The sequence below is a fragment of the Oncorhynchus mykiss genome, chromosome 8, assembly GCF_057628025.1.
Source record: "Oncorhynchus mykiss isolate SJ-2025 chromosome 8, ASM5762802v1, whole genome shotgun sequence".
NCBI classification, from domain to species: Eukaryota; Metazoa; Chordata; class Actinopteri; order Salmoniformes; family Salmonidae; genus Oncorhynchus; species Oncorhynchus mykiss.
Genome location: NC_143029.1, coordinates 59007152 through 59031571, shown reverse-complemented (window position 1 = coordinate 59031571; position 24420 = coordinate 59007152). Strand labels below are relative to the sequence as shown.

General features: G+C 41.3%; 1 protein-coding gene across 4 annotated transcripts; it reads right to left on the bottom strand.

The window, feature by feature from the left end:
- Positions 1-88: 88 nt before the first annotated feature.
- On the bottom strand, positions 89-22432 carry car8 (carbonic anhydrase-related protein). 4 transcript variants are annotated; one of them, XM_090242384.1, is made up of 9 exons: positions 21921-22432; positions 16683-16874; positions 16267-16391; positions 13333-13428; positions 11734-11796; positions 11206-11254; positions 10996-11108; positions 6295-6475; positions 89-2218 (listed from the first exon to the last, which is right to left on the bottom strand). In XM_090242384.1, exons 1-8 carry the CDS (start codon positions 21991-21993, stop codon positions 6341-6343), a joined length of 846 nt encoding a protein of 281 aa, XP_090098510.1. In that variant the 5' UTR covers positions 21994-22432; the 3' UTR covers positions 89-2218; positions 6295-6340.
- Positions 22433-24420: the final 1988 nt, after the last annotated feature.

Below are 24420 nucleotides of genomic sequence, written 5' to 3'. Positions count from 1 at the left end.
CTACCCATATTAAATAGTGATCTCTTTCAGTGGTGTGATGGTAAATTGAACTGGTTAGATAGTTGAAATAACATCAGTGACACATATATTACTACTAACAGTTTGACCTTTATTGTTAAGTGACAGTAAGAGTCATCTTTATCATCATCATCATCATTATCACATTAGTCAGTACAAGAACTACAGAACCTTAAAATGTCACAAAAAAAATCACAACAAAATTCAAGTCTTCATTGTTTCATTTTCATAGCCTATAACCCTGGGCTGTACTGTGTTGTCTATAGCCCTTAAAAGGTCATTTACCTTTGATGGATGTCTCCTTTGTTTTTACAAGAAAGGGCACACTGTGGTCTAATCGTCTATTGCCATGCTTCCTATTGCTAGATAAGCAGATATCGAAAAGCACAAAAACACTGCGTTTAATACTGCGAGGACAGGAGCCAGAAGCTGACGGAAATATCTCAACAAATATCAGCCTATGAGACATCTGAGATTATATGGCATTAAACCTGACCTGAGGTCATTGAACCTGACCTGCCCATGTATATTATACAGAACTACATACGTTTCTGCTTGTTAAGAGTGTTTCCTATTCTGAGAAACAGTGCGGTTTTAACAGCATCTTTTTTTTAAATAATGTACTGTACATTTATTTTCCATATTTTGAAAATCCCTAGGAACAGGTGTTAATTCACATTTTTCTACTTATTACACAACCTGCATGACAGTACAATTACATGCCCCAAGCTAAGTATGCATACCTGCATGAAGCCTGCACAAATCCTATCACAAGGACTACATTCCACCAATAGCCCCACTATCACACCAGTAAGAATGCATGCCCAATGCAGCGCTTCCATCTAGTATACTACTGTTAGTGAGGATATTGGATCAGAGCCAATCATGTCTCTCCTTCCAGAGCATGGATACATCTTGTACCAGCCAACAGCGAATGGCTATGTTCCAGGTCACAGGTGAAGCCAGCTGGTTGGTCTGTCAGCGCTGCCTTCATCAACAGAGTAAAATCGTGCCTTTGTGAGCTCCCTCCAAGTCCAGTAGCTATAAATTGTAACACCAGATAATGTGACTTAACCACAGAAATGTGGACCATTATACTGGTAGTTACAGGTGTGGCTCTACAAAACGCTGGCATTTTTTTAGCTAACCTGGTATTGGCGACAATGTGTGTGCCGTCATCTTCTTTTTACAAATCTCTCATTAATCGAGACAGGCTTCTGTCATCCTGGCATGCGGCCCTTTAGGGTAGACCACCCTGTCTCAATCAATGAGAGAAGATTTGAAAAAGACAAGATGGTGGTGTACACATTGTTGGATTACTTCATGGACCAAACAAACATTAATTTATTTTAACAGAGCGTTTTATCGATTCCAAATGGACTCCCTGAAACTGGACACAGCCATTTTATGAAACGCCTGTTTCCACGATTCGAGGACGAAGATAGTATCGCAAATACCAGGTTAGTTGAAAAATGTCCAGCAACATTTTGTACAGCCACTTCTGTAACTACCAATATAGTGGTCCAAATCTGGTGTTACAATCTGTAGCTACCAGTCCAGGAAATTCAATGTAACATAACTTCCAGCTGATTCAACAAGGCCATTCTCCCTCTCCTTTCACTCTCTTTCTCACTATGAAAATAAAAAAAGGGAATATTTTGCAGATGGAACAATCCAGCAATCATGTCGCCGCTACGACTGGGTTTGGCCACAGAGGTAGCGGGTAGAGGAGCAAAGGGTTATTTTTATAAGTCCTATGTTTTGGGTTAGAGTTGTTTGACATTGTGCAATATTAATATTTTCCTCTCTTAAATCCACAAACTATTATCCTGTTTCCTGTATATGCGCTATGATGGTTACAGAGCTAGAAATGACATTTTCAGGCACACTTATGTCACATAATCCTTATACCTGTTACGTGGAGTTGAACCCAGTAGCAGAGTCCGACGAGGAGACTGGGATGAAATAACCAAGGTATTTATTGAAACACAGGGGGGAGATGGAGTGCAGGTCATGGGAAGCTCAGGCGGGTTGCTGGAAACCAGATGAGGGTGCGGAGGCTGGAGCGAGAGGGGTTGAGACAGAGTAAGCCGGTCCGGAGGGGATTCCAAGGGGGTAGTAGAGTGGGGAATCCAGGACAGAGTAGTAGAATGACAAGACGTGGGACTGGAGACAGGGACGAGAGTCACAGCGGGCAGAACTGTAGTGGAGAGGAAAACAGCGGCAGGCAAGGAAAACAGGCACAACAGGATCTGAATAGTAACAAACTGAGCAGCGATTACAATCTGGCAGTGTGGAAGTGGCAGGGCTGAGTATTTGTAGAGGTCTTGATTATGGAACAGGTTGCAGCTGGTGGGGATCTGCTCTGACTCCAGCACACTTGTGTCCGCCCACACAATCACATACACAGAGAGAGAGAGAGAGAGAGAGACAGAGACAGAGACAGAGACAGAGACAGAGACAGAGACAGAGACAGAGACAGAGACAGAGACAGAGAGAGAGAGAGAGAGAGAGAGAGAGAGAGAGAGAGAGAGAGAGAGAGAGAGAGAGAGAGAGAGAGAGAGAGAGAGAGAGAAAGAGAGAGAGAGAGAGAGAGAGAGAGAAAGAGTACTGGGGGAGTGGCGGCAGGTCAAGGAGACACAGGATGAGCAGTAGAGGGCGTTGCAGGAGCAGATGTGACAATACCAGATTACCAACTGGGTCAATAACATTTAGAATCTGTTGATAAAAACAACATTGCGGCAGGTAGCCTAGAGGTTAAGAGCGTTGGGCCAGTACCGAGCCGATTAGGTGGGGGGAAAAACGGTTAAAAACGGCTAAATGACCCAAATGTAAATGTTAGCAAAGACAAAAATAATACAGACTCCAAAAAGATATGGGAACAGTTCTTGTTTTTTCTTAAAGGCACAAAGGAATATCATGGACATAAAACATCACTTATCAGAAGATACAATCTCCACCTATGTATTTTGTTAGTGTATTTGTGTTTTTGCTTGATATGCTGGTTTTTCTAGTTGGTTATTTTTTTTTTTGTATTTTATTTGTTGTGGCCCATTGGGCGCATGTATAGTTTGGTATACTGTGTGGTTGTTTTGAGTTAAATAGGAAAAAATGTAATGAATGGTCTATACAAAATATATATATAAAATCACTTATGCAATTTATTTGATGTAATTTTATCAAGCTAAGTTAGTGCATGCAATTATGCAGTACTGTCAAACCTTTTGTATTTCCATGGTAAACAGTATTGACAATTGGCAGACCCATTTAACTACCTGCATTTACAAATGTGCTACAATGTAATTACATGCATTATTACCTTATGATTAACAAGTAATGGTTTGGTAATGTAATTTAAGGTATTGCTGAATTGTGCAATTTCTCTATCCCTTCAGAACCCCCTTTCTCTATCCCTTCAGAACCCCCTTTCTCTATCCCTTCAGAACCCCCTTTCTCTATCCTTCCTTCTTCTTCCTCTATTCCTCCTTTTCAAGACCCCTCTCAGGTATGGCCAGGTAATATCCCTTACCAAAGAGACAATACTCCACTATCTCTCCTGCATTTCTCTCTGTAGCTACACTGTTTCACAGTGGTGTAAAGTACTTAAGTATGAATACAATAAAGTACTACTTAAATAGTTTTTTTGAAGTATCTGTATTTCACTCTTTATATTATTTATAAATTTTACTCCAAAACATTCCTAAAGAAAATATATTTTAAACTTTTTACTCCCTTACATTTTCCCTGGCACCCAAAAGTGTTTTTCTTTAAATCAGCCAGGACAGCAATATGATGCAATTCACACACATCAATATAACGTGTTGTCATCCCTACTGCCTCTGATCTGGCGGACTCACTAGACACAAATACTGTTTGTCATTTATGGCTGAGTGTTGGAGTGTGCCCCGGTCTGTCCGTAAATTAACAAAAACAAGAAAATTGTGCTATCTACTTTGCTTAATATAAGGAATTTGAGTTTTCCATTTACTTTCACTTTTTCTCAAGTATGATATGAGTACTTTTTCCCACTACTGTAGTTAAGTACTGTAACGGTCGTCTGATGAAGAAGGATCGGACCAAAGCGCAGCGTGGTAAGTGTTCATGATTTTTATTAACACTGAACACGAGAACAAAATAACAAAGTGAGAAACGAAACCCGAAACAGTCCTGTCAGGTGCCGAACACTAAACAGAAAACAACTACCCACCAAACACAGGTGGGAAAAAGCTACCCATGTATGGTTCCCAATCAGAGACAACGATAGACAGCTGTCCCTGATTGAGAACCATACCCGGCCAAAACAAAGAAATACAAAACATAGAAAAATGAACATAGAATTCCCACCTAAATCACACCCTGACCAAACCAAAATAGAGACATAAAAAGCTCTCTAAGGTCAGGGCGTGATAAGTACATTTAAAACCAGATACTTTTAGACTTTTACTCAAGTAGTATTTTACTATGTGACTTTTTTACTTGAGTCAATTTCTATTAACGTATCTTTACTTTTACTCAACTATCGTACAACCATTTCCACACAGTTTGTTATACTTAGCCAGTAGCTACTAAAACATCTGTCAAACTACCAAACAAGTGTCCCTTGGCTCTCTGATACAGTCATGTTCTTTCACTTACAGTATTTGCGCAATGCAGTTGAGGCCAAGCCACACTTTGTCCCTGTGCCCTCGGTTGAGCACATCCAAATCCAGCCACTCAAAATGAGTACTTTTCCAGTTGTTTCCCAGGTGTTCCCAATGCGAGCTCTAAAATAGATATCCCTCCGCTCCACACACACACACAACGCCACAGCTAGTCCTAGATTAGTAGAAGAACTGGGTTAGCTCATTATTACTATAGCTCTGACACTGCTCCTGTGTTTAGTGGTGCCATTATTATTTTACCTCTGGGAAATGCCTTGCCTATTTCCATTAAACTATGACTTCCAGGGCATGACAATATAGCTCCGATTTCATTTGAAACATGGTTATTTTTGTTGTTGTGGTATAAATGACTTCCCGTCAGGTTTGAACCTGGTTTGTGGTTGTGAAGAGCGATGGTATCTAGTAGTCCCACAGATGTCAAAAACACTTTTGAAAATATCTATACATATATAAAGTACACTCTATATACACAAAAGTATGTGGACACCTTCAAATTAGTGGACTTGGCTATATCAGCCACACCTGTTGCTGACAGGTGTATAAAATTGAGCACACAGCCATGCAATCTCCATAGACAAACATTGGCAGTAGAATGGCTTTACTGAAGAGCTTAGTGACATTCAACTTGACACTGTCATAGGATGCCGGATTTCTAACAAGTCATTTTATCAAATTGCTGCCCTGCTAGAGCTGCCCCGGTCAACTGTAAGTGCTGTTATTGTGGAGTGGAAACATCTAGCAGCAACAACAACTCAGCCACAAAGTGGTAGGCCACAAAAGCACAGAGAATGGGCCCGGAGAGTGCTGAAGTGCGTAGTGCTTAAAAATCGTCTGCCCTCCGTTGCAACACTCATTACCGAGTTCCAAACTGCATCTGGAAGCAATGTCAGCACAATAACTGTTCATTGGGAGCTTCATAAAATGGGTTTCCATGGCCAAGCAGCCACACACAAGCCTAAGATCACCATGCGCAATACCAAGCGTCAGCTGGAGTGGAGTAAAGCTCTGGAGCAGTGGAAACGCTGCAACAGACAAATATGGGTTTGATGGATAACAGGAGAACGCTACCTGCCCCAATGCATAGTGCCAACTGTAAAGTTTGGTGGAAGAGGAATAATGGTCATGGGGCTGTTTGTCATGGTTCGGGCTAGGCCCCTTAGTTCCAGTGAAGGGAAATCTTAACACTACAGCTTACAATGATATTCTAGACCATTCTGTGCTTCCAACTTTGTGGCAACACTTTCCTGTTTCAGCAGGACAATGCCCCCGTGCACAAAGCGAGGTCCATACAGAAATAGTTTGTTGTGGAAGAACTTGACTGGTCTGCACAGAACTCTGATCTCAACTCCATTGAATACCTTTGGATAAATTGGAACGCCGACAGTTCCCGACCTCACTAATTATCTTGTGGATGAATGGAAGCAAGTCCCCGCATGAAATGTTCCAACATCTAGTGGAAAGCCTTCCCAGAAGAGTGGTGGCTGTTATAGCAGTAAAGGGGAGACCAACTCCATGATTTTGGAATGAGATGTTCGACAAGCAGGTGTCCACATACTTTTGGTAATGTAGTGTATTTAAAAGCGATGTACTTGGTATTTAGATGGTTGACATTTACCTGTTAAATGTGGAGCTAAAGATCCCCCGTGGAGGGAAGGGGTTTGTCACTGGAAGGCAGCCCGGACGGTTCTGTCGCTGAGGGGCTGAGAGGGGCGGAAGTTGTCTCCCAACATCCCGTCGTTCCCCTCAGGTAGATCAGCACCTTTCAGATGGGACCTGAGCCTCCTGAACTCCTCTATCTGGGAGAGTTGATGAAAAGAATGGCGAAGGTAAAGAGTGGTGATGGATTAATTAAGATAAGTATTCCGTCTAGTTTCGATCAATGTTCTGTCTAGCTGCACTGCGGTTGCCCTCTGCTCCAGCCTTTACAAACCTAATGAGGATAAAAACATAATGCATATGTCCATCTTGTGTGGACTAATAAAGTAGAGTGCATTCAGAAAGTATTCAGACTCCTTCACTTTTTTCACATTTTGTTACTTTAATTCTATAAATTCTAAAATGGATTAAATTGTTTTTATCCGTCGTCAAACTTCACACAATACCCACAAAGCATAAATAGATTTGATTTTTTTGTGAATTTATAAAAAATGTAATAAAAAGGAAATATGACATTTACATTAGTATTCAGACCCTTTACTCAGTACTTTGTTGAAGAACCTTTGGCAGCGATTACAGCCTTGAGTCTTGTTGGGTATGACGCTACAAGCTTGGCACACCTGTATTTGGGGAGTTTCTCCCATTCTTCTCTGCAGATCCTCTCAAGCTCTGTCAGGTTGGATGGGGTCTGTCCAGGGGTCTGTTTTGAGGTCTGTCCAGAGATGTTCGATCGGTTCAAGTCCAGGCTCTGGCTGGGCCACTCAAGAGACTTGTCCCAAAGCCACTCCTGCGTTGTTTTGGCTGTGTGCTTAGGATCATTGTCCTGTTGGAAGGTGATCCTTGGCCACAGTCTGAGGTCCTGAGAATTCTGGAGCAGGTTTTCATCAAGGATCGCTCTGTACTTGGCTCTGTTCATCTCGTCCTCGATCCTGACTAGTCTCCCAGTCCCTGCCACTGAAAAACATCCCCATAGCATGATGCTGCCACCACCATGCTTCACCGTAGGGATGGTGCCAGGTTTCCTCCAGATGTGACACTTGGCATTCAGGCCTAAGAGTTCAATCTTGGTTTCATCAGACCCGAGAATCTTGTTTCTCATGGCCTGAGTGTCTTTAGGGTGACTTTTGGCAAACTCCAAGTGGGCCTTCATGTGCCTTTTACTGAGGAGTGGCTTCTGTCTGGCCACTACCATAAAAGCCTGATTGGTGGATTGCTGCAGAGATAGTTGTCCTTCTGGAAGGTTTGCCCATCTCCACAGATGAACTCTGGAGCTCTGTCAGAGTGACCATCGGGTTCTTGGTCACCTCCCAGCTCTAGGAAGCGTCTTGGTGGTTCCTAACTTCTTACATTTAAGAATGTTGGAGGCCACTGTGTTCTTGGTCCATCTTATGGCTTGGTTTTTGCTCTGACATGCACTGTCAACTATGGGACCTTATATAGACAAGTGTGTGCCTTTCCAAATCACCACAGGTGGACTCCATTCAAGTTGTAAAAACATCTCAAGGATGATCAATAGAAACAGGATGCACGTGAGCTCAATTTAGAGTCTCATAAAAAAGGGTCTGAATACTTATGAAAATAATGTATTTCTGTTTTTGTATAAATTTGCTAACATTTCTATAAACCTGTTTTCACTGTCATTATGGGGTATTGTGTGCAGATTGATGAGGGGAAAAAATTATTGAATCGATTTTAGAGTAAGACTGTATCGTAACAAATTGTAGAAAAAGTCAAGGGGTCTGAATGCTTTCCGAATGCACTGGATATCTTATATCTGATCTTATTCAGTGTTTTCAGTGTTCTGTACATGTTGGCATTCTACTGTATGCTTAGGCTAAGAGCTCATTTCTTCCTGTCCTGGTCTATTTTACAGACCTCTTTCCAGCCGAGTCTGGTCTTGTGTGTGTAGCAGTAAAATGACAGATGTTCTCCGTTAAGATTTTCATTGGGTACTGGACTGGACACCTAGCCCTAAGCTAATAGTTATCTGGTTGGATGGTCAGTCAGACTTTGCCAATGCAGGAGGATAATGTTTGCCCGAAACAAACAAGACAGATGGATTCAGTAATACAGGGTTTTATGAGGCACAGCCAACTAAGCCTTGACAACAGTAGAGTTTCATAGAGGACAGCTACATAAACAGAGCCATTAACAACCATTATCAGATTAATCGATCAATACTGATGACTCATTTACTATCAATAAAATGTAGTGAAAGGCGTTTTCTTTGTTCTGGCTTCCTTAGATGGTACACATAAGGAACATATAGTACTTTTCAAGGTGCTTTTAGTCAATAGTCAACAGTTATAAAGCAATGCTACAGCTGGGAGATGGGAAAATCTATATAGAACATTCCATTGAACAACGATCTACCATCACAGCACAGGTTTAAAGGTGTTCCTAAACAGGCTGCATATTGGGGAACTGCCCTCCAGAGTTGATAGAACACTGAATTACAGGATCTCTATGAGCTGTCCTGTGTCATTTACTGTATGTGAATAATTGGTCGCTCAATACGTATGAACAATTCATTAATCACTCTGTTTTTTAGCTTTTTGATATTTCAATTCATGCCTTTGCTCTCCACCATAACCTTTCCGTCCTCTCAAAGGGAGGTGTCTGGCCTTTACATGAAAGGCTTGCTCAGAATCAAAGCCTCTGTAGAAAGTGTGCTGACTTGGAGGACAAACTGTATTGTGCAATGCTGTTGAATCAGAGGTTGGGACCTTGCTTCATAAATATGGACTTATAAGTGCCAAATCAATCACAACACTGTATTTTACCTTCTAGCAGAACACACACTTCAATGCATGTAGCTAGAGCAACCTCAAGATCTATGGAAGTAGAGCTGATTTGAATAACACTTGGTATAAAAGCAATACGGCCACTTGGAGGGCTAGCAGGTGCCATCACCATTGACATGTGAAGGGATAAGACCTAGGGGTAAGACCTGGGGCAAGGGTCTAGAAGCCAACATTAATACATTCTTTATTATTTGCCCCTGCTGGTCATCTATGAATGTTTGAAGGTCTTGAAAAATTATCTGGCCTTAATGGCCACATGGACTCTAAAAGCATCACCCAGTACAGACAGAAAAGTTCTGGTATCTCTCTAGATAGTTTCTTACTAGGTTCCTGCTGAAAAAAACAGCATAGACCAGCATATGCTGGTGACTAGTGCTGGTTTTGCTGGTGACCAGCCTTCATACCAGTATAAGCTGATGACCAGCTTATACTGGTATGCTGGTGATGCTGGCAACAAGCATATCATCATAAGTACGAGCATATGCTGGTTACCAACAAAACAAGCATCAAAGTGCTTAAAGATGCACTATGACGAAATCGCTCCACCATTTCTTGGTTGCTAAAATTCTAATAGTTTCCCTCATTTCTGTTTATGTGACAAAACTAGTAAGAATCATTTTACCATCTACTGTGAAATATATTTTTCATAACCAAAAATATTGAATTTTCAATTGTTTGAGGCTGGTATACAAAACCGAAGGACGGCAGGCATATAAATAGCACCCACATAGAACTTCTTACTTCCTTTCAATGAGAATGACAGATCTAACACACACATTTCTATGTAAATTTTAGGTTACCCAAAAAGTTATATATTGCAGGATTAATCACTTAAGACAATATATTACATATATTACAAATGTAGGCCTAGTTCTTCCCTAATAAAGTGGCCACATCAGGACTGGAAGTCACATTATGAATGTTCATCCATCCACAATCTGAATTCAGACTACTAATTCCAACTACTTATTCAGATTGGATTACTTGAGAAAAATTGAATTTATCTTTGTGTTGCATAAGATTAATTAATCAGTCAATGTACATGCAAAAACGCAGATATTGAAACAAACAATTAAAAATATCGAACTGCAGGGCCTCCTGAGTGGTGCATTAGTCTAAGACACTGCATCACAGTTACAAGCTGTGCCACTAGAGATCCTAGTTCGAGTCCAGGCTCTGTCGCAGCTGGCCGCGACCGGGAGACCCATGAGGCAGCCCACAATTGGCCAAGCGTCGTCCGGGTTAGGGGAGGGTTTGGCCGGCTGGGATGTGCTAGTCCCATCGAGCTCAAGCGATTCCTGTGGCGGGCCGGGCGCACGCACGCTGACACGGTCGCCAGGTGTACGGTGTTTCCTCTAACATATTGGTAACGGCTGGCTTCCAGGTTAAGTGGGCAGTGTGGCTTAGATGGGTCGTGTTTCGGAGGACGTACAGATCTCGACCTTCGCCTATCCAAGACAAGACTATAACTACCAATTGGATACCATGAAAAAGGGGTAAAAAAACAAACATAGGGAACTGCAATAGAGCATGCTGGAAAATATGATCTTTATGGTTGTGGTTTTGCTTGCTAGACCATGCTGGTCAGACCAGTTTGACAGCTAGACCATTCTGTTCGGCCAGCTAGACCATACTGGTCAGACCAGCTTGAAAATTCTGCTGGTCTACAGTTGGGGTTTTCAACAGAGTAGGGAGTTTTCCCTAGCAATTGTGCTTCTGCATCTGCAATGCTTGCTCTTTGGGGTTTTAGGATGGGTATCTGTAAATCACTTTGTGAAAACTGCTGATGTAAAATGGGCTGTATAAAATACATTTGATTGATTAATTGAGCCAGACCATTGTGTCAGATGGCCTACCTGTAACTGTGAGATGGTGAGTGGGTAGCGGTACAGGATCCAGGTGACGCTCTCACTACATGGAGGGGTGGTCAGGGAGCCCTCATACACCCAGTAGTCTCTCAGGAGAGGGTCTGGAGGGGGTAACAAACCCATACCATGTCCTCATCCAATACTGTGTCACACCATACACGCAAGCAGGAATCATACACAATTAGAAGAAGGACTCACCAGGAAGTAGTGTGTTGGGATTGAAGCACGGTATGATCTTGGTCTTGCCCTGTACAGATAGGTCAACACACTCAAATATTTGTTGACCTGCTTCGTTTGTAATGCACTGTTTATTTCACCACCATGTTTGTCATGACTGTATTATTGCAGATCGTCTTTACTACTGGAGCTCCTTCTTCACATTCTGCATCAACACTTCACCTGTCTAATCTGAAATGTTTCAGACGGTTTCAAGTCAATCTGGAGCATTGATTGCATCAGGTTTCATTGAAAAATCAATACATTAATCAATTGCTGCCTGCTCCAATCGTTGCACCTCTACTGATTTTCTGTTAACTGCCAAGTTTGATTGTCTATGTACTGTATGTCTTCCTCGATCTCTCAGTTAAGCATTGGGTATCTACCCCTTTAGGTCATGTCAGTAATTTCTCATAACCTCTGCCCTCTCATCACCATGACAACTCATAACCATAACATCATCACCATAACAATATGACTTGGTCAACCATGTGGGTGCCAAGATCTTACCTTGTATTGTAGGTCCTGCAGCACTTCTGTTATGGCCTTCAACCCCAGATGCTCCTTCCCTATCTGAAGGAAACAATGTCAATGGCATCAAGTCAAAAAGAAGTCATGAAAGATGGTCCTAACAGATCAATGTAATGTTATGATGTTAGCACATCTTAACAGGGTGCTATTGACGTGTTTGGAGCATCCTGAAAGGATGTGAAAATGGTGGAAAAGTACTCAATTATCATACTTGAGTAAAAGTAAAGATACTTTAATAAAAATGACTAAACTAAAAGTGACAGTCACCCAGTAAAATACTACTTCAGTAAAAGTCTAGAAGTATCTGGCTTTAAATTTACTTATCAAAAGCAAAACTCAATGCTAAAATATACTTATGTGTCAAAAGTAAATGCAATAAATACTTTCAAATTCCTTGTATTAAAGGGATACTTTGAGATTTGGGCAATTAGGCCCATTATCTACTTCCCCAGAGTCAGATGAACTTGTGGTTACCATTTGTATGTCTCGGTGTCCTGTATGAAGGAAGGTAGAGTTAGTTTCACGAGCCAGTGCTAACTAACATTAGCTCAATGACTGGAAGTCTATGGGTATCTGCTAACTTCCAGTCAATGCGCTAACGCTAGTAAGCAATTGTGCTAGTGCTAGTTAGCAACTTCCTTCAAATCGCTCGCAGAGACATACGGATGGTATTCAGAAGTTAATCTGACTCTGGGGAAGTAAATAAAGGGCTTTATTGCCAAAATCCCAAAGTATCCCAAACCAGACTGCACAATTGTATTTATTAGTAAATTTACGGATACACTCCAACACTCCAACGACATCATTCATAACCGAAGCATTTGTGTTTTGTAAGTCCGCCTGATCAGAGGCAGTAGGGATGACAACGTGTTCTCTTGATAAGTGTGATAAGTGTGTGAATTAAACCATTTTCCTGTCCTGCTAAGCATTCAAAGTGTAACAAGGACTTTTGGGTGTCAGAGAAAATGTATGGGAGTAAAAAGTACATATTATCTTAACCTCTACAGAATCAGTGTATTATGCTTTACCAGATCTAATGTGTGTATTCTCCTACACTAATTTCATATTTCCACAAATGTCAAAGTGTTTCAAATGGTATCAAGAATATGCATATCCTTGCCTCAGGACCTACAGACAGTTAGATTTGGGTATGTCATTTTAGATGAAAATGGGGGGGGGGTCAGATCCTTTTAAAGAATGAAGTGAAGTAAAAGTAAAAGTTGTCAAAAATATAAACAGTAAAGTAGTAGTACTTCATAGTAGTAAGTACTAAAGTAGTAGTAAGTAGTACTTCGAAAATATTTTTACTTAGTTACTTTACACCACTAAGTGTTTGTCCATTCATATTTTCAGTCATTGCCTGAAGCTAGTTCATATCAGTCAAACGTTATCATGGTTATTTCAATGTGGTGGTTTTTCTCAGTACAATAAAAAAAGTATATTTAGTGTCAAAGCTGATATGAATATGATATGGTACAAAATACAGTAATAATAAACCAAGTGCCTAACAAAACCATAGAGAGCATGAGAAGAGGGGATTCTCATGTGACTATAGACTGAGACCAAAGCAAACAATACCTGCACAAACAGAGCGATGATGAGAACTCCGTTCGTCTTACCCAGGGCTTCCTCCACACTGCTGAACAAGGTTGTGTTCCAGTGGATCAGATGGAGCTGGGGGGGGAAGCACATGTATTGTATTGTACCATATTATATATAGTGAAGCTGATCACAAAAAAATATTAACCAAAGAAAGTAAAGAAAGAAAGATATTCAGGTAAGGATAGAAAATGAAAGAAAGTAAATGAAAGAACGATGGGCAGAGGGAGGCTGCAGAAGACAGGGCCGAGACAGAGCAGGTGTAAGGGACATAAGGGCACTCTACAGTTTGAAATAGAGCACAAAACACCTTTGATAGAGAGGAAAGCTTATAAAGCCAAACCACCAGTGGCATAACCTCTTCAGGCCCTTTCAAACGCGTCAATGGCCTGAGTGATGTGTAAATATATGAAACAAAGTAATGAGCTTTAAAAGCCCTGACCCGAAGTAACCTGTTTTTATGTGAACATAACAAGTCCCTCGTTCTCAAGACCATCAGACTGTTAAATAGCCATCACTAGCACAGAGAGGCTGATGCCTACATACACAGACTGAAATCATTGGTCACTTTAATAATGTTTACATATCTTGCGTTACTCATTTCATATGTACAGTTGAAGTCGGAAGTTTACATACACCTAAACTCAGTTTTTCACAATTCCTGACTTTTAATCCACGTAACAATTCCCTGTTTAGGTCAGTTAGGATCACCACTTTATTTTAAGAATGTGAAATGTCAGAATAGTAGTAGAGAGAATTATTTATTTCAGCTTTTATTTCTTTCATCACATTCCCAGTGGGTCAGAAGTTTACATGCACTCAATTGGTATTTGGTAGCATTGCCTTTAAATTGTTTAACTTGGGTCCAACATTTCGCGTAGCCTTCCACAAGCTTCCCGCAATAAGTTGGGTGAATTTTGGTCCATTCCTCCTGACAGACCTGGTGTAACAGAGTTAGGTTTCTAGGCCTCCTTGCTCGCACACGCTTTTTCAGTTCTGCCCACAAATTTCCTATAGGATTGAGGTCAGGGCTTTGTGATGGCCACTCCAATACCTTGCCTTTGTTGTCCTTAAGCCATTTTGCCACAACTTTGGAAGTGTGCTTGGGGTCATTGTCCATTTGGAAGACCCATTTGCGAACAAGCTTTAACTTCCTGACTGGTGTCTTGAGATGCTCCAATATATCCACATAATTTTCCTCCCTCATGATGCCATCTATTTTTGAAGCACACCAGTCCCTCCTGCAGCAAAGCACCCCCACAACATGATGCTGCCACCCCCGTGCTTCACAGTTGGGATGGTGTTCAATGGCTTGCAAGCCTCCTCCTTTTTCCTTCAAACATAACGATTGTCATCATGGCCAAACAGTTCTATTTTTGTTTCATCAGACCAGAGGACATTTCTCCAAAAAGTACGATCTTTGTCCCCATGTGCAGTTGCAAATCGTAGTCTGGCTATTTTATGGCGGTTTTGGAGCAGTGGCTTCTTCCTTGCTGAGCGGTCTTTCAGGTTATGTCTATATAGGACTTGTTTTACTGTGGATATAGATACTTTTGTAACTGTTTCCTCCAGTATCTTCACAATGTCATTTGCTGTTGTTGATTTGCACTTTTGCACTTTCACACCAAAGTACATTCATCTCTAGCAGACAGAACGCGTCTCCTTACTGAGCGGTATGACGGCTGCGTGGTACCATGGTGTTTATACTTGCGTACTATTGTTTGTGCAGATGAGGTCTTGGCTGATTTCTTTTGATTTTTCCCATGATGTCAAGCAAAGAGGCACTGAGTTTGAAGGTACGCCTTGAAATACAATCTAGAAGAAAAATAAATGCACACCTATTTAGGCGAGGTGCTGGCTAGCGGAATAGAAAACTTGAAAATAAAGGAGAGCCGCACACTCTTAGGAGCTCAGATGCAAAAATGTAATATCCAACGTTTCAACAGCCAAGCTGTCTTCATCAGGGTATAATCACAAACACTGCGGGATGACTCGTTTATATAGTGTCAAAAGACACACAGGTGTCTGTAATCATGGCCAAGTGTGGTCTAATATCATTGGTTAATTCTCAAATATTAAAATGGCATACAAAGAACAGCATACAAATGGATAGCATACGATCATAGATTCATTTTAGACTACACAAGCTTACAAACAACTACAATGGCAAAAGTCACAATAATTACAAGAATGGCTTCAGATCAAAGTCTACTTTGAGACCGAAGGCCTTAAAATACATCCACAGGTACATGTCCAATTGACTCAAATGATGTCAATTCGCCTATTGGAAGCTTTTAAAGCCATGACATAATTTTCTGGAATTTTCCAAGATGTTTAAAGATACAGTCAACTTAGTGCATGTAAACGTCTGACCCACTGGAAATGTGATACAGTGAATTATAAGTGAAATAATCTGTCTGTAAACAATTGTTGGAAAAATTACCTGTGTCATGCACAAAGTAGATGTCCTAACCGACTTGCCAAAACTATTTGTGGAGTGGTTGAATAACGAGTTGTAATGACTCCATCCTAAGTGTATGTAAACCTCCGACTTCAACTGTATATACTGCATTCTGTACTTTTCTACTGTATCTTAGTCTATGCCACTCTGATATTGCTCGACCAAATATTTATATATTCTTAATTCCATTCCTTTACTTAGATTTGTGTGTATTGGGTATATGTTGTGAAATTGTTAGATATTACTTGTTAGATATTGCTGAACTGTCAGAACTAGAAGCACAAGCATTTTGCTACACCCGCAACAATATCTGCTAAACATGTGTATGTGACAAATAAAATTGGATTTGATTTGTAACAGTGGCCTCCAACTTAAATAAACATGGTCAGGGTCTTGAAGCGGACAGTGTGTGTGTGTGTGTGTGTGTGTGTATGTTTGGCTGAGACCCATACCTCCATGGGGAAGGCCTTAAAGTTGACTGTGTGTTCTGAGCCCCGCTGGTTCTCTTTGCCCCAGTGGAAGCGCACCTCATGCAGCTCGTACTCATGATCAATTTGCAACGGTCCACCAGTTACCACTGCAGACAGGAAACCCAGAGCATCATGGGAGAGCAGACACAGGAAATGCAGACCACATCAGATGATCTTGCATTTTGAACGTAGGCTTGAATTCTGATTCAACTCTGAAGTGTATGTGTATGTCCCTTGCAGCACACAGTGACTCAACTTTCAGGGGTCACGGCTAAGATCGTTGAAAAAGTGCATTCAAGATCATTACTATAGTGGAGGGTTGACATAAATTCCACCCATGAATTGTTTTTGTGTACCATGGTAATGTTAAATGAACTTTTTGGATGTGTGTTCTGCACCTGATTTGGACCTCAGCATGATGCGTACGGTGTGTCCATCGTTGATGACCTCACAGTCCCGACACACAACGTAGTTGGGTGTTAGCCCCACGTCCAGGAGCAAAGGGTCATAACGCGCCTCCCGGGAGTTCAGGTTGATGGGTGACTGGTACTCCCCATTGGCATCAGGGAACAGCAAACCCCACTCTACACCTGAACACACGCACAACTTAGACTTACACTCAACGTCACTGATGCTTGCGTAAAGTTACAACTTCTGGGCTCTGGCATGCACTGAGATCTCCATGCAGAGGCCTTCATGCAGTGCGTGGTGAAGTCACAAAGTGGTGATGGAGTATGTCTAGTGTAGTGTGAATACAGCCTTTGAATACGCAAGCAGCATAAACAAAGTGTATAAGTGAGGACGCACTAATGTGTGCACATGCACACTCACACACACACAGAGAGACACACGCATGCACACGCAACCACACACACTGGAGTTAAAGAGTTCACCAATTCCTCAGTGTCACTGCGCTGAGCAGTTGGGGAGTCGGTATCAAGAATAACTGTCACCAGAGGGACACAAGGACGCTCTAGTTTGTGCTTCTTCCCACCTCTCACACTTTCTTTCTCACTTTTATATCTCTCTTTTTTCCCCTCTATTTATTACACACTGTTAGTCCCACATCTCTCCATTCTGTGTGTAAATGGTTTGTGAAAAAAATCCTCATTATCATATTCTCACATCTTTTCACACTGTAAGAGCACTCTGTTAGCTAGCTGTCTCTGGTCTCTGGTCTTTCCATGCCATGCCCTGAATTATTTCATAGTTATTTCATATCACTGCTGTATGTGCAGAGAGAGTGCAAAATGCAATTAATCGAATCAGATGAGATCAAATCTTCTTGCAGAGCTGCCCAGTGACACGAGCCTACCATACGAGCTAAATCACTTCTATGCTCGCTTCTAGGCAAGCAACACTAAGGCATCCATGAGAGCATCAGCTGTTCCGGATGACTGTGTGTTCACGCTCTCCGTAGCTGACGTGAGTAAGACCTTTAAACAGGTCAACATTCACAAGGCTGCAGGGCCAGACGGATTACCAAGACGTGTGCTTCGGGCATGTGCTGACCAACTGGCAGGTGTCTTCACTGACATTTTCAACATGTAACTGATTCAGTCTGTAATACCAACATGTTTCAAGCAGACCACCATAGTCCCTGTGCCCAAGAACACAAAGGCAACCTGCCTAAATGACTACAGACCCGTAGCACTCCCATCCGTAGCCATGAAGTGCTTTGAAAGGTTGGTAATGGCTCACATCAACACCATTATGGATCCTGGACAACACTGGATCCTGGACTTCCTGACAGGCTGCCCCCAGGTGGTGAGGGTAAGTAGCAACACATCTGCCACGCTGATCCTCAACACTGGAGCTCCCCAGGGGTGCGTGCTCAGTCCCCTCCTGTACTCCCTGTTCACCCACGACTGCAAGGCCAGGCATGACTCCAACACCATCATTAAGTTTGCAGACGACACAACAGTGGTAGGCCTGATCACCAACAACGACGAGACAGCCTATAGGGAGGAGGTCAGAGACCTGGCCAGGTGATGCCAGAATAACAACCTATCCCTCAACGTAACCAAGACTAAGGAGATGATTGTGGACTACAGGAAAAGGAGGACTGAGCACGCCCCCATTCTCATCGACGGGGCTGTAGTGGAGCAGGTTAAGAGCTTCAAGTTCCTTGGTATTGTCATGATGTTGGCCTGGGGGTAGGTTTATGACAGTCATAAATACCTCTTCCCCCCTTTTTCCTCTCTCTACCCTACTGATGTTACATTTGTAAAACCCTTGGTTAACATAGAGATTCTGGGAACATCAGAAGGTGGGGGGAAATGAATTATATTCTGGTAATCCGACCAATTGAACATATGCGGTGGTACTTAATGAATATGATGTCAGTTCGGTGGTCATCTGAGACATTCTCATCAATGATAAGATGACATAAACTCTACAGTGGAAAGTCTACACATAAGAGTTATCGGATTCACATGGAATTGTTGTTCAATTTAAATGTTTGAATATGAAAATATTTGTGATGGGTTGAAATGTGATTTTAGCTTCTAAAATGTGAGATTTGGGTTTTCATAAGCTAGGGCTCTGCTCAATCAGTGGCCCGCCCCTGTGAAGGGACATGGGCTATAAAACTTTTCAAACACGCCCTCCTCTCCCTTCCTATATAATGCCTTGACGACAATATAACCTCCTTCCGAGGACGTGAGGACGACGGTCCGATGTCAGAATGGTTCAAATAATAACTACAGAATGAAGCCAACATCAGCGTGAGCTTCGGTTGCGAATGGTATGAACTTTGAACTCTTATTCACTACAGAAGTGATACCTCCTAGCCTTTGAGTTAGCAACAGCAGATGCAAATGAGGGTTAGGAAGGAACAGACAGAGTATCCCGTCTATCACACAACAACGTTACTACAACGTATTCAATTTACCAGCAGAGACATTCTTCAAAGAACAAACAACTCGGTTGGGCAACACGGCCTTCCATCTACCACCTACCAACCGAAGCGCAGCTCAGAGTAAATATTATTGCATTTTACTTTTCCAAATGGGCGGTAATTTAGAATGCATAAGATACTACATTTACGATAGCACAGCTTCGCCCTTTGTTCCTCAGTCTTCCCGCTCTTTCACTCAAACCCAGCCCTTTTCTTTTGTGTAACCAGCAGTCATATCTGTTCTGCCCGCTAGGGATGTTTTCCTTTATGACGTAATTTGTAATCAAGTTATGATTTAAATATGTGTATGTGTAATTCTGTGTGATTGGTTAGGTATTTAGTAAATAAATAATTAAACCCAATTTTGTATTGCTGATTCAACTTGTCAGCCAGGGTTCGTGCAGATAGCTAAGAATTTACAACTTTCAGATGAGACTGAATTAAGATGACGATTAATATTGACTGCTATTGATGTAAAATATTACTAGGTCTTTAAGAGTTTATTCGGAAGAGAACAGCTCTATAAATATTATTTTGTGGTGCCCGACTCTCTAGTTAATTACATTTACATGATTAGCTCAATCAGGTAATGTTAATTACGGAAAAATTATTTTGTAGAATAGCATGTTGAATCACTTAATCCGGCATAGCCAAAGACACGACAGTGTCCACATCAACAACAAACTAGAATGGTCCAAACACACCAAGACAGACGTGAAGAGGGCACGACAAAGCCTCAGGAAACTAAAAAGATTTGGCATGGGTCCTCAGATCCTCAAAAGGTTCTATTGTGAGATTTTGAGTGAAAACCTCCTTCCATCAGCAAGGGCATTGAAGATGAAACGTGGCTGGGTCTTTCAGCATGACAATGATCCCAAACACACCGCCCGGGCTATGAAGGAGTGGCTTCGTAAGAAGCATTTCAAGGTCCTGGAGTGGCCTAGCCAGTCTCCAGATCTCAACCCCATAGAAAATCTTTGGAGGGAGTTGAAAGTCCGTGTTGACCAGCAACAGCCCCAAAACATCACTGCTCTAGAGGAGATCTGCATGGAGGAATGGGCCAAAATACCAGCAACAGTGTGTGAAAACCTTGTGAAGACTTACAGAAAACGTTTGACCTCTGTCATTGCCAAGAAAGGGTATTTAACAAAGTATTGAGATAAACTTTTGTTATTGACCAAATACTTATTTTCCACCGTAATTTGCAAATAAATTCATTAAAAATCCTACAATGTGATTTTCTGGATTTTTTTTCTCATTTTGTCTGTCCTAGTTGAAGTGTACCTATGATGAAAATTACAGGCCTCTCTCATCTTTTTAAGTGGGAGAACTTGCACAATTGGTGGTTGACTAAATACTTTTTTGCCCCACTGTATACACTCATGTAGATACTACCTCAATTGGGCTGACCAACCACTGCTCCCGCACATTGGCGAACCGGGCTATCTGCATTGTGTCCCACCACCCACCAACCCCTCTTTTACACTACTCCTACTCTCTGTTCATCATATATGCATAGTCACTTTAACCATATCTACATGTACATACTACCTCAATCAGCCTGACTAACCGGTGTCTGTATGTAGCCTCGATACTTTTATAGCCTCGCTACTGTATATAGCCGCGCTACTGTTATAGCCTCACTACTGTATGTAGCCTCACTACTGTATGTAGCCTCGCTACTGTTATAGCCTCACTACTGTATATAGCCTGTCTTTTTTACTGTTGCTTGTATTTCTTTATTTCTATTGTTCACCTAATACCTTTTTTGCACTATTGGTTAGAGCCTGTAAGTAAGCATTTCACTGTAAGGTCCTGTTGTATTCGGCGCATGTGACAAATACACTTGATTTGATTCTACAGTGTCTCTCCCTCTAGTCCCATGATGGGGGACATAAACGGGATCAAAGCTCTCCCTTCATACATCACTGACCCAATCTAAATACAGACCCACTCTGAACTGTCTGACCTCCGACACAAGTACGTAGCCTTGTAATTAAGATGATGAAACCATGGCTTTGAATCGCAGAGGGAGCACATAGCACAAAAGACATGCTTTCTGAAGCCAGGCCAGGAGTTAGTAAATGAAGCGGCTAATGTGTTACCGCTACAGACAAGTCCCGGATGACTTTATCCCCTACCAACAAGATAAACAAATGTTTTCTCAAGTCAACAGCAATGACAATATGACTATTAGAGTCACTAAAAGGTCAGCTCTTGACTTAGATGTTACAATCTCTCATGTTCTTTTCCCAGTTACTGGAAACCTTGACTATTACCCTAAGAGCCCAGAGGCAAATTTGAGACACACAAAGCACACAATGGAGCCCTGGACAGGAGCTGGTAAAGCTCAAAACCATGAAAGCATGGTAGCTAGACCACTACTCTCTTAGAATACCAAATCATTGGTGTGACTCCAGAATCTCAAGTTCAGTTCGAGACAGCTAATTTGCATGATCAAGTTACCCCAAAAAGGAGTGCATTGATCAAATGACCCTACCTTCTTTAAGTTCTTTACCTACTGTATGTGAGAGAGCGAGAGCGAGAGAGAGAGAGAGAGAGAGAGAGAGAGAGAGAGAGAGAAACAGGGAGAAGAGTATATATATGTTTATATCTGTGAAGAGAGTACTGCATTCCCATGTCAAGAAGAACATGTTATTTTTCTGAGCTCTGTTTTGCACGAGGAAAAAAGAGTGAAAGGAAACAAAGTGTATACTAAAAGCTCCAAATCTCTTACCTTCTTGATATCCCCAGTCCAATTCATCCTTCCCAGGGTAGTAGTCTGACTCCTCAATCACACTGTCTGCCATGGCTGTGGCAGTATGGAACAAGTCTTCTCACTTAACACACTTGCTTTGATTTGAAGTCACACTCTGGCTTTTGTTCTTATCTGTCTTTTTAATCTGTCTTCTTATTGTTTTCTTCCTTCCTTCCTTTCTTTGTGTGGTAGGAAGGGTTTTCTGTCAGATGCCAGTGACTTTGAGAGCCTGTCTTCAGTGAGGTGCTGCAGTACGGGCTGGTACAGCGGTTCAGCGCCAAATACTGATGAAGGGGGGGTCAGTCCATCACATAGGAGAGAGTGATTGTTCCAACTCTCTCTCTCTCTGTGTGAATCCAGGCTGCAGTGTAGACTCTCCCACAGTGCAAGCAGCTAAGAGTTTCACAACTCTCTCTAAGCACCAGCAGCCCACAGGGTCCCCACCCCCACACATACAGAGTAAGCTTGGATTGGATGAGTCAAGTGCCTGTGCAAATCTCATTTGGAGCACCTTTTACAGCACAGAATTTCACAATGGTGTAAAGGGGAGGGGGGGGGGGGGGCAGGAAGGTCAGAATTATATTTCTGCCTGGGGTGAAGGGTGAAGGAAATGGGGAGTGGTAGTGAAAACACTACTCCCCGTGAGAGGCGGGAGAGGCGGAGAGCTTTTCAGAGGGGTTACTGTTAGGAACAGATATTATGATCCTGATGTTTTTGAGGTGAAGAAAGTGCCAGTCAGCATTTCATTATTAGACTGTGATCTAGCTTTCCAGATTTGTTTTACCTCGGAGATTACGGGTTCATTTTTTGCATTTCTTTTTTCAAAGACAACAGATTGACAATATCCTCGGAAAATATAAGGTTTATGTAATATTGGTGTCAAATATTTCATGTGAACCTCCCTTTGGAATTTGAAAGTCCTTTACTGGCTAGGTTTTTCGTTTTTTTTCTATCGGCAAATAGTAAACCAATAATGTATTTCTCAATAGATACAAAGTATATTGTCATTCTCAATAGAGCTTACAGAGTAGAACTGACCAGTACTGTTCTGGCACGATATAATATATCCCGCTGTGTCTTATTCCTGTCCCAAAGTGTAGAATTTGTCCAAAGGGTTTAAGACTGATTAATTGCTTTATATTCTGCAAAAGGAAACCACCTTGACCCTCATTTCTCATTTCCTAAATTGAATACATTGCATAACGCACTCTGTCAGAATATTCCTAATGAGGTCATTTTGATCCCAGAGGACCAGATATGATGCTATAACTATTGGGTTTTAAATAGCATGACTTTTAGCATAATAACCCTGTTCAGCAGCAAATAAATCATGAACATAGTTGACACTGGTCTACTTTTCTTTCTTTTCTAATCTTGACTTTTTCATAAAGTTTTATATTATTGCATATTTTTCTCATATTCTTTGTTGATTTATAAGAACCATTTTTCCATTCAGGCCTAAATTGTCTACAATTTCTTAAGTCATTATTGGTCATTCATATATACTCACTATGTCTATTAGTATTATAGTATAGTATTATTATAGCTAAGAATTCTGTTAGAATTCCATTATTGCTGCAGGTATTTTTATTCTTCTCCAGCCGGTGGAATATGCCAGGTCCAACTCCTGTCTAAGGCTCCTTTTTCAATTTGGATCGCAAATCAATAACGACACTGCCCTCTAGTGGACACTAAAGGATCTTGCAGAACACTTATCTTGCTGAGTATGATTGACTATAAATGATGAGTTCCACCAGCGGTTAGGTTTTTCACCAAACACTACACAGCTGATTCAAATTATCGAAGATTGATGCTTGATTCAGCTGATTCACCTTGGGGTCCCCAGGTCCGAGTTCGGGAAAACCTGAGTTACATTCTTTAGAAAAAATATTTAACTCTTTTGTATCTCTTTATTTGTAATGTTGTATGAAATTAGTTCAATCATTTTCAATTGGTCATTTTAGTTTGTTACAGTAAATATTATAATATACACACACTCAGTATTTCATTAGGTCAATGTTTTCTATGCCTCTGTTCACTGATTATATATGGTTATGACGTTTCATGGGACAATGCACACTATAAGTTCTGTCCTGCTTTGATATCATCGGGGGCCAATTGACACACCTGTGGGTGAGGCCAACTCAGATTCAATTAAAATTGATTGTTTGAATTTTATTAATTCGGAATTGACCCAAAAAATGAATTTGAATTGGCCACATCTCAAAGGAAGCTTAATTTGAATTGAATTTGAATGAAAGGAAGTGTAATTTAATTAAAACCATTTCAAATCTTTTCAACTGAGAAGTGAAATATGAAAGGAATACACAGACCATGTATGCATAGAATACACAGACCGTTTAATGTGTTTGATTATAACTCAAAGATAACTCAAACATTATTTTTCTTTGTCATGAGATTGTTATATTGTTCTCTTCCATACTGTAGTGTTTGATGCAGTGCATTCTGGGAAATGCAT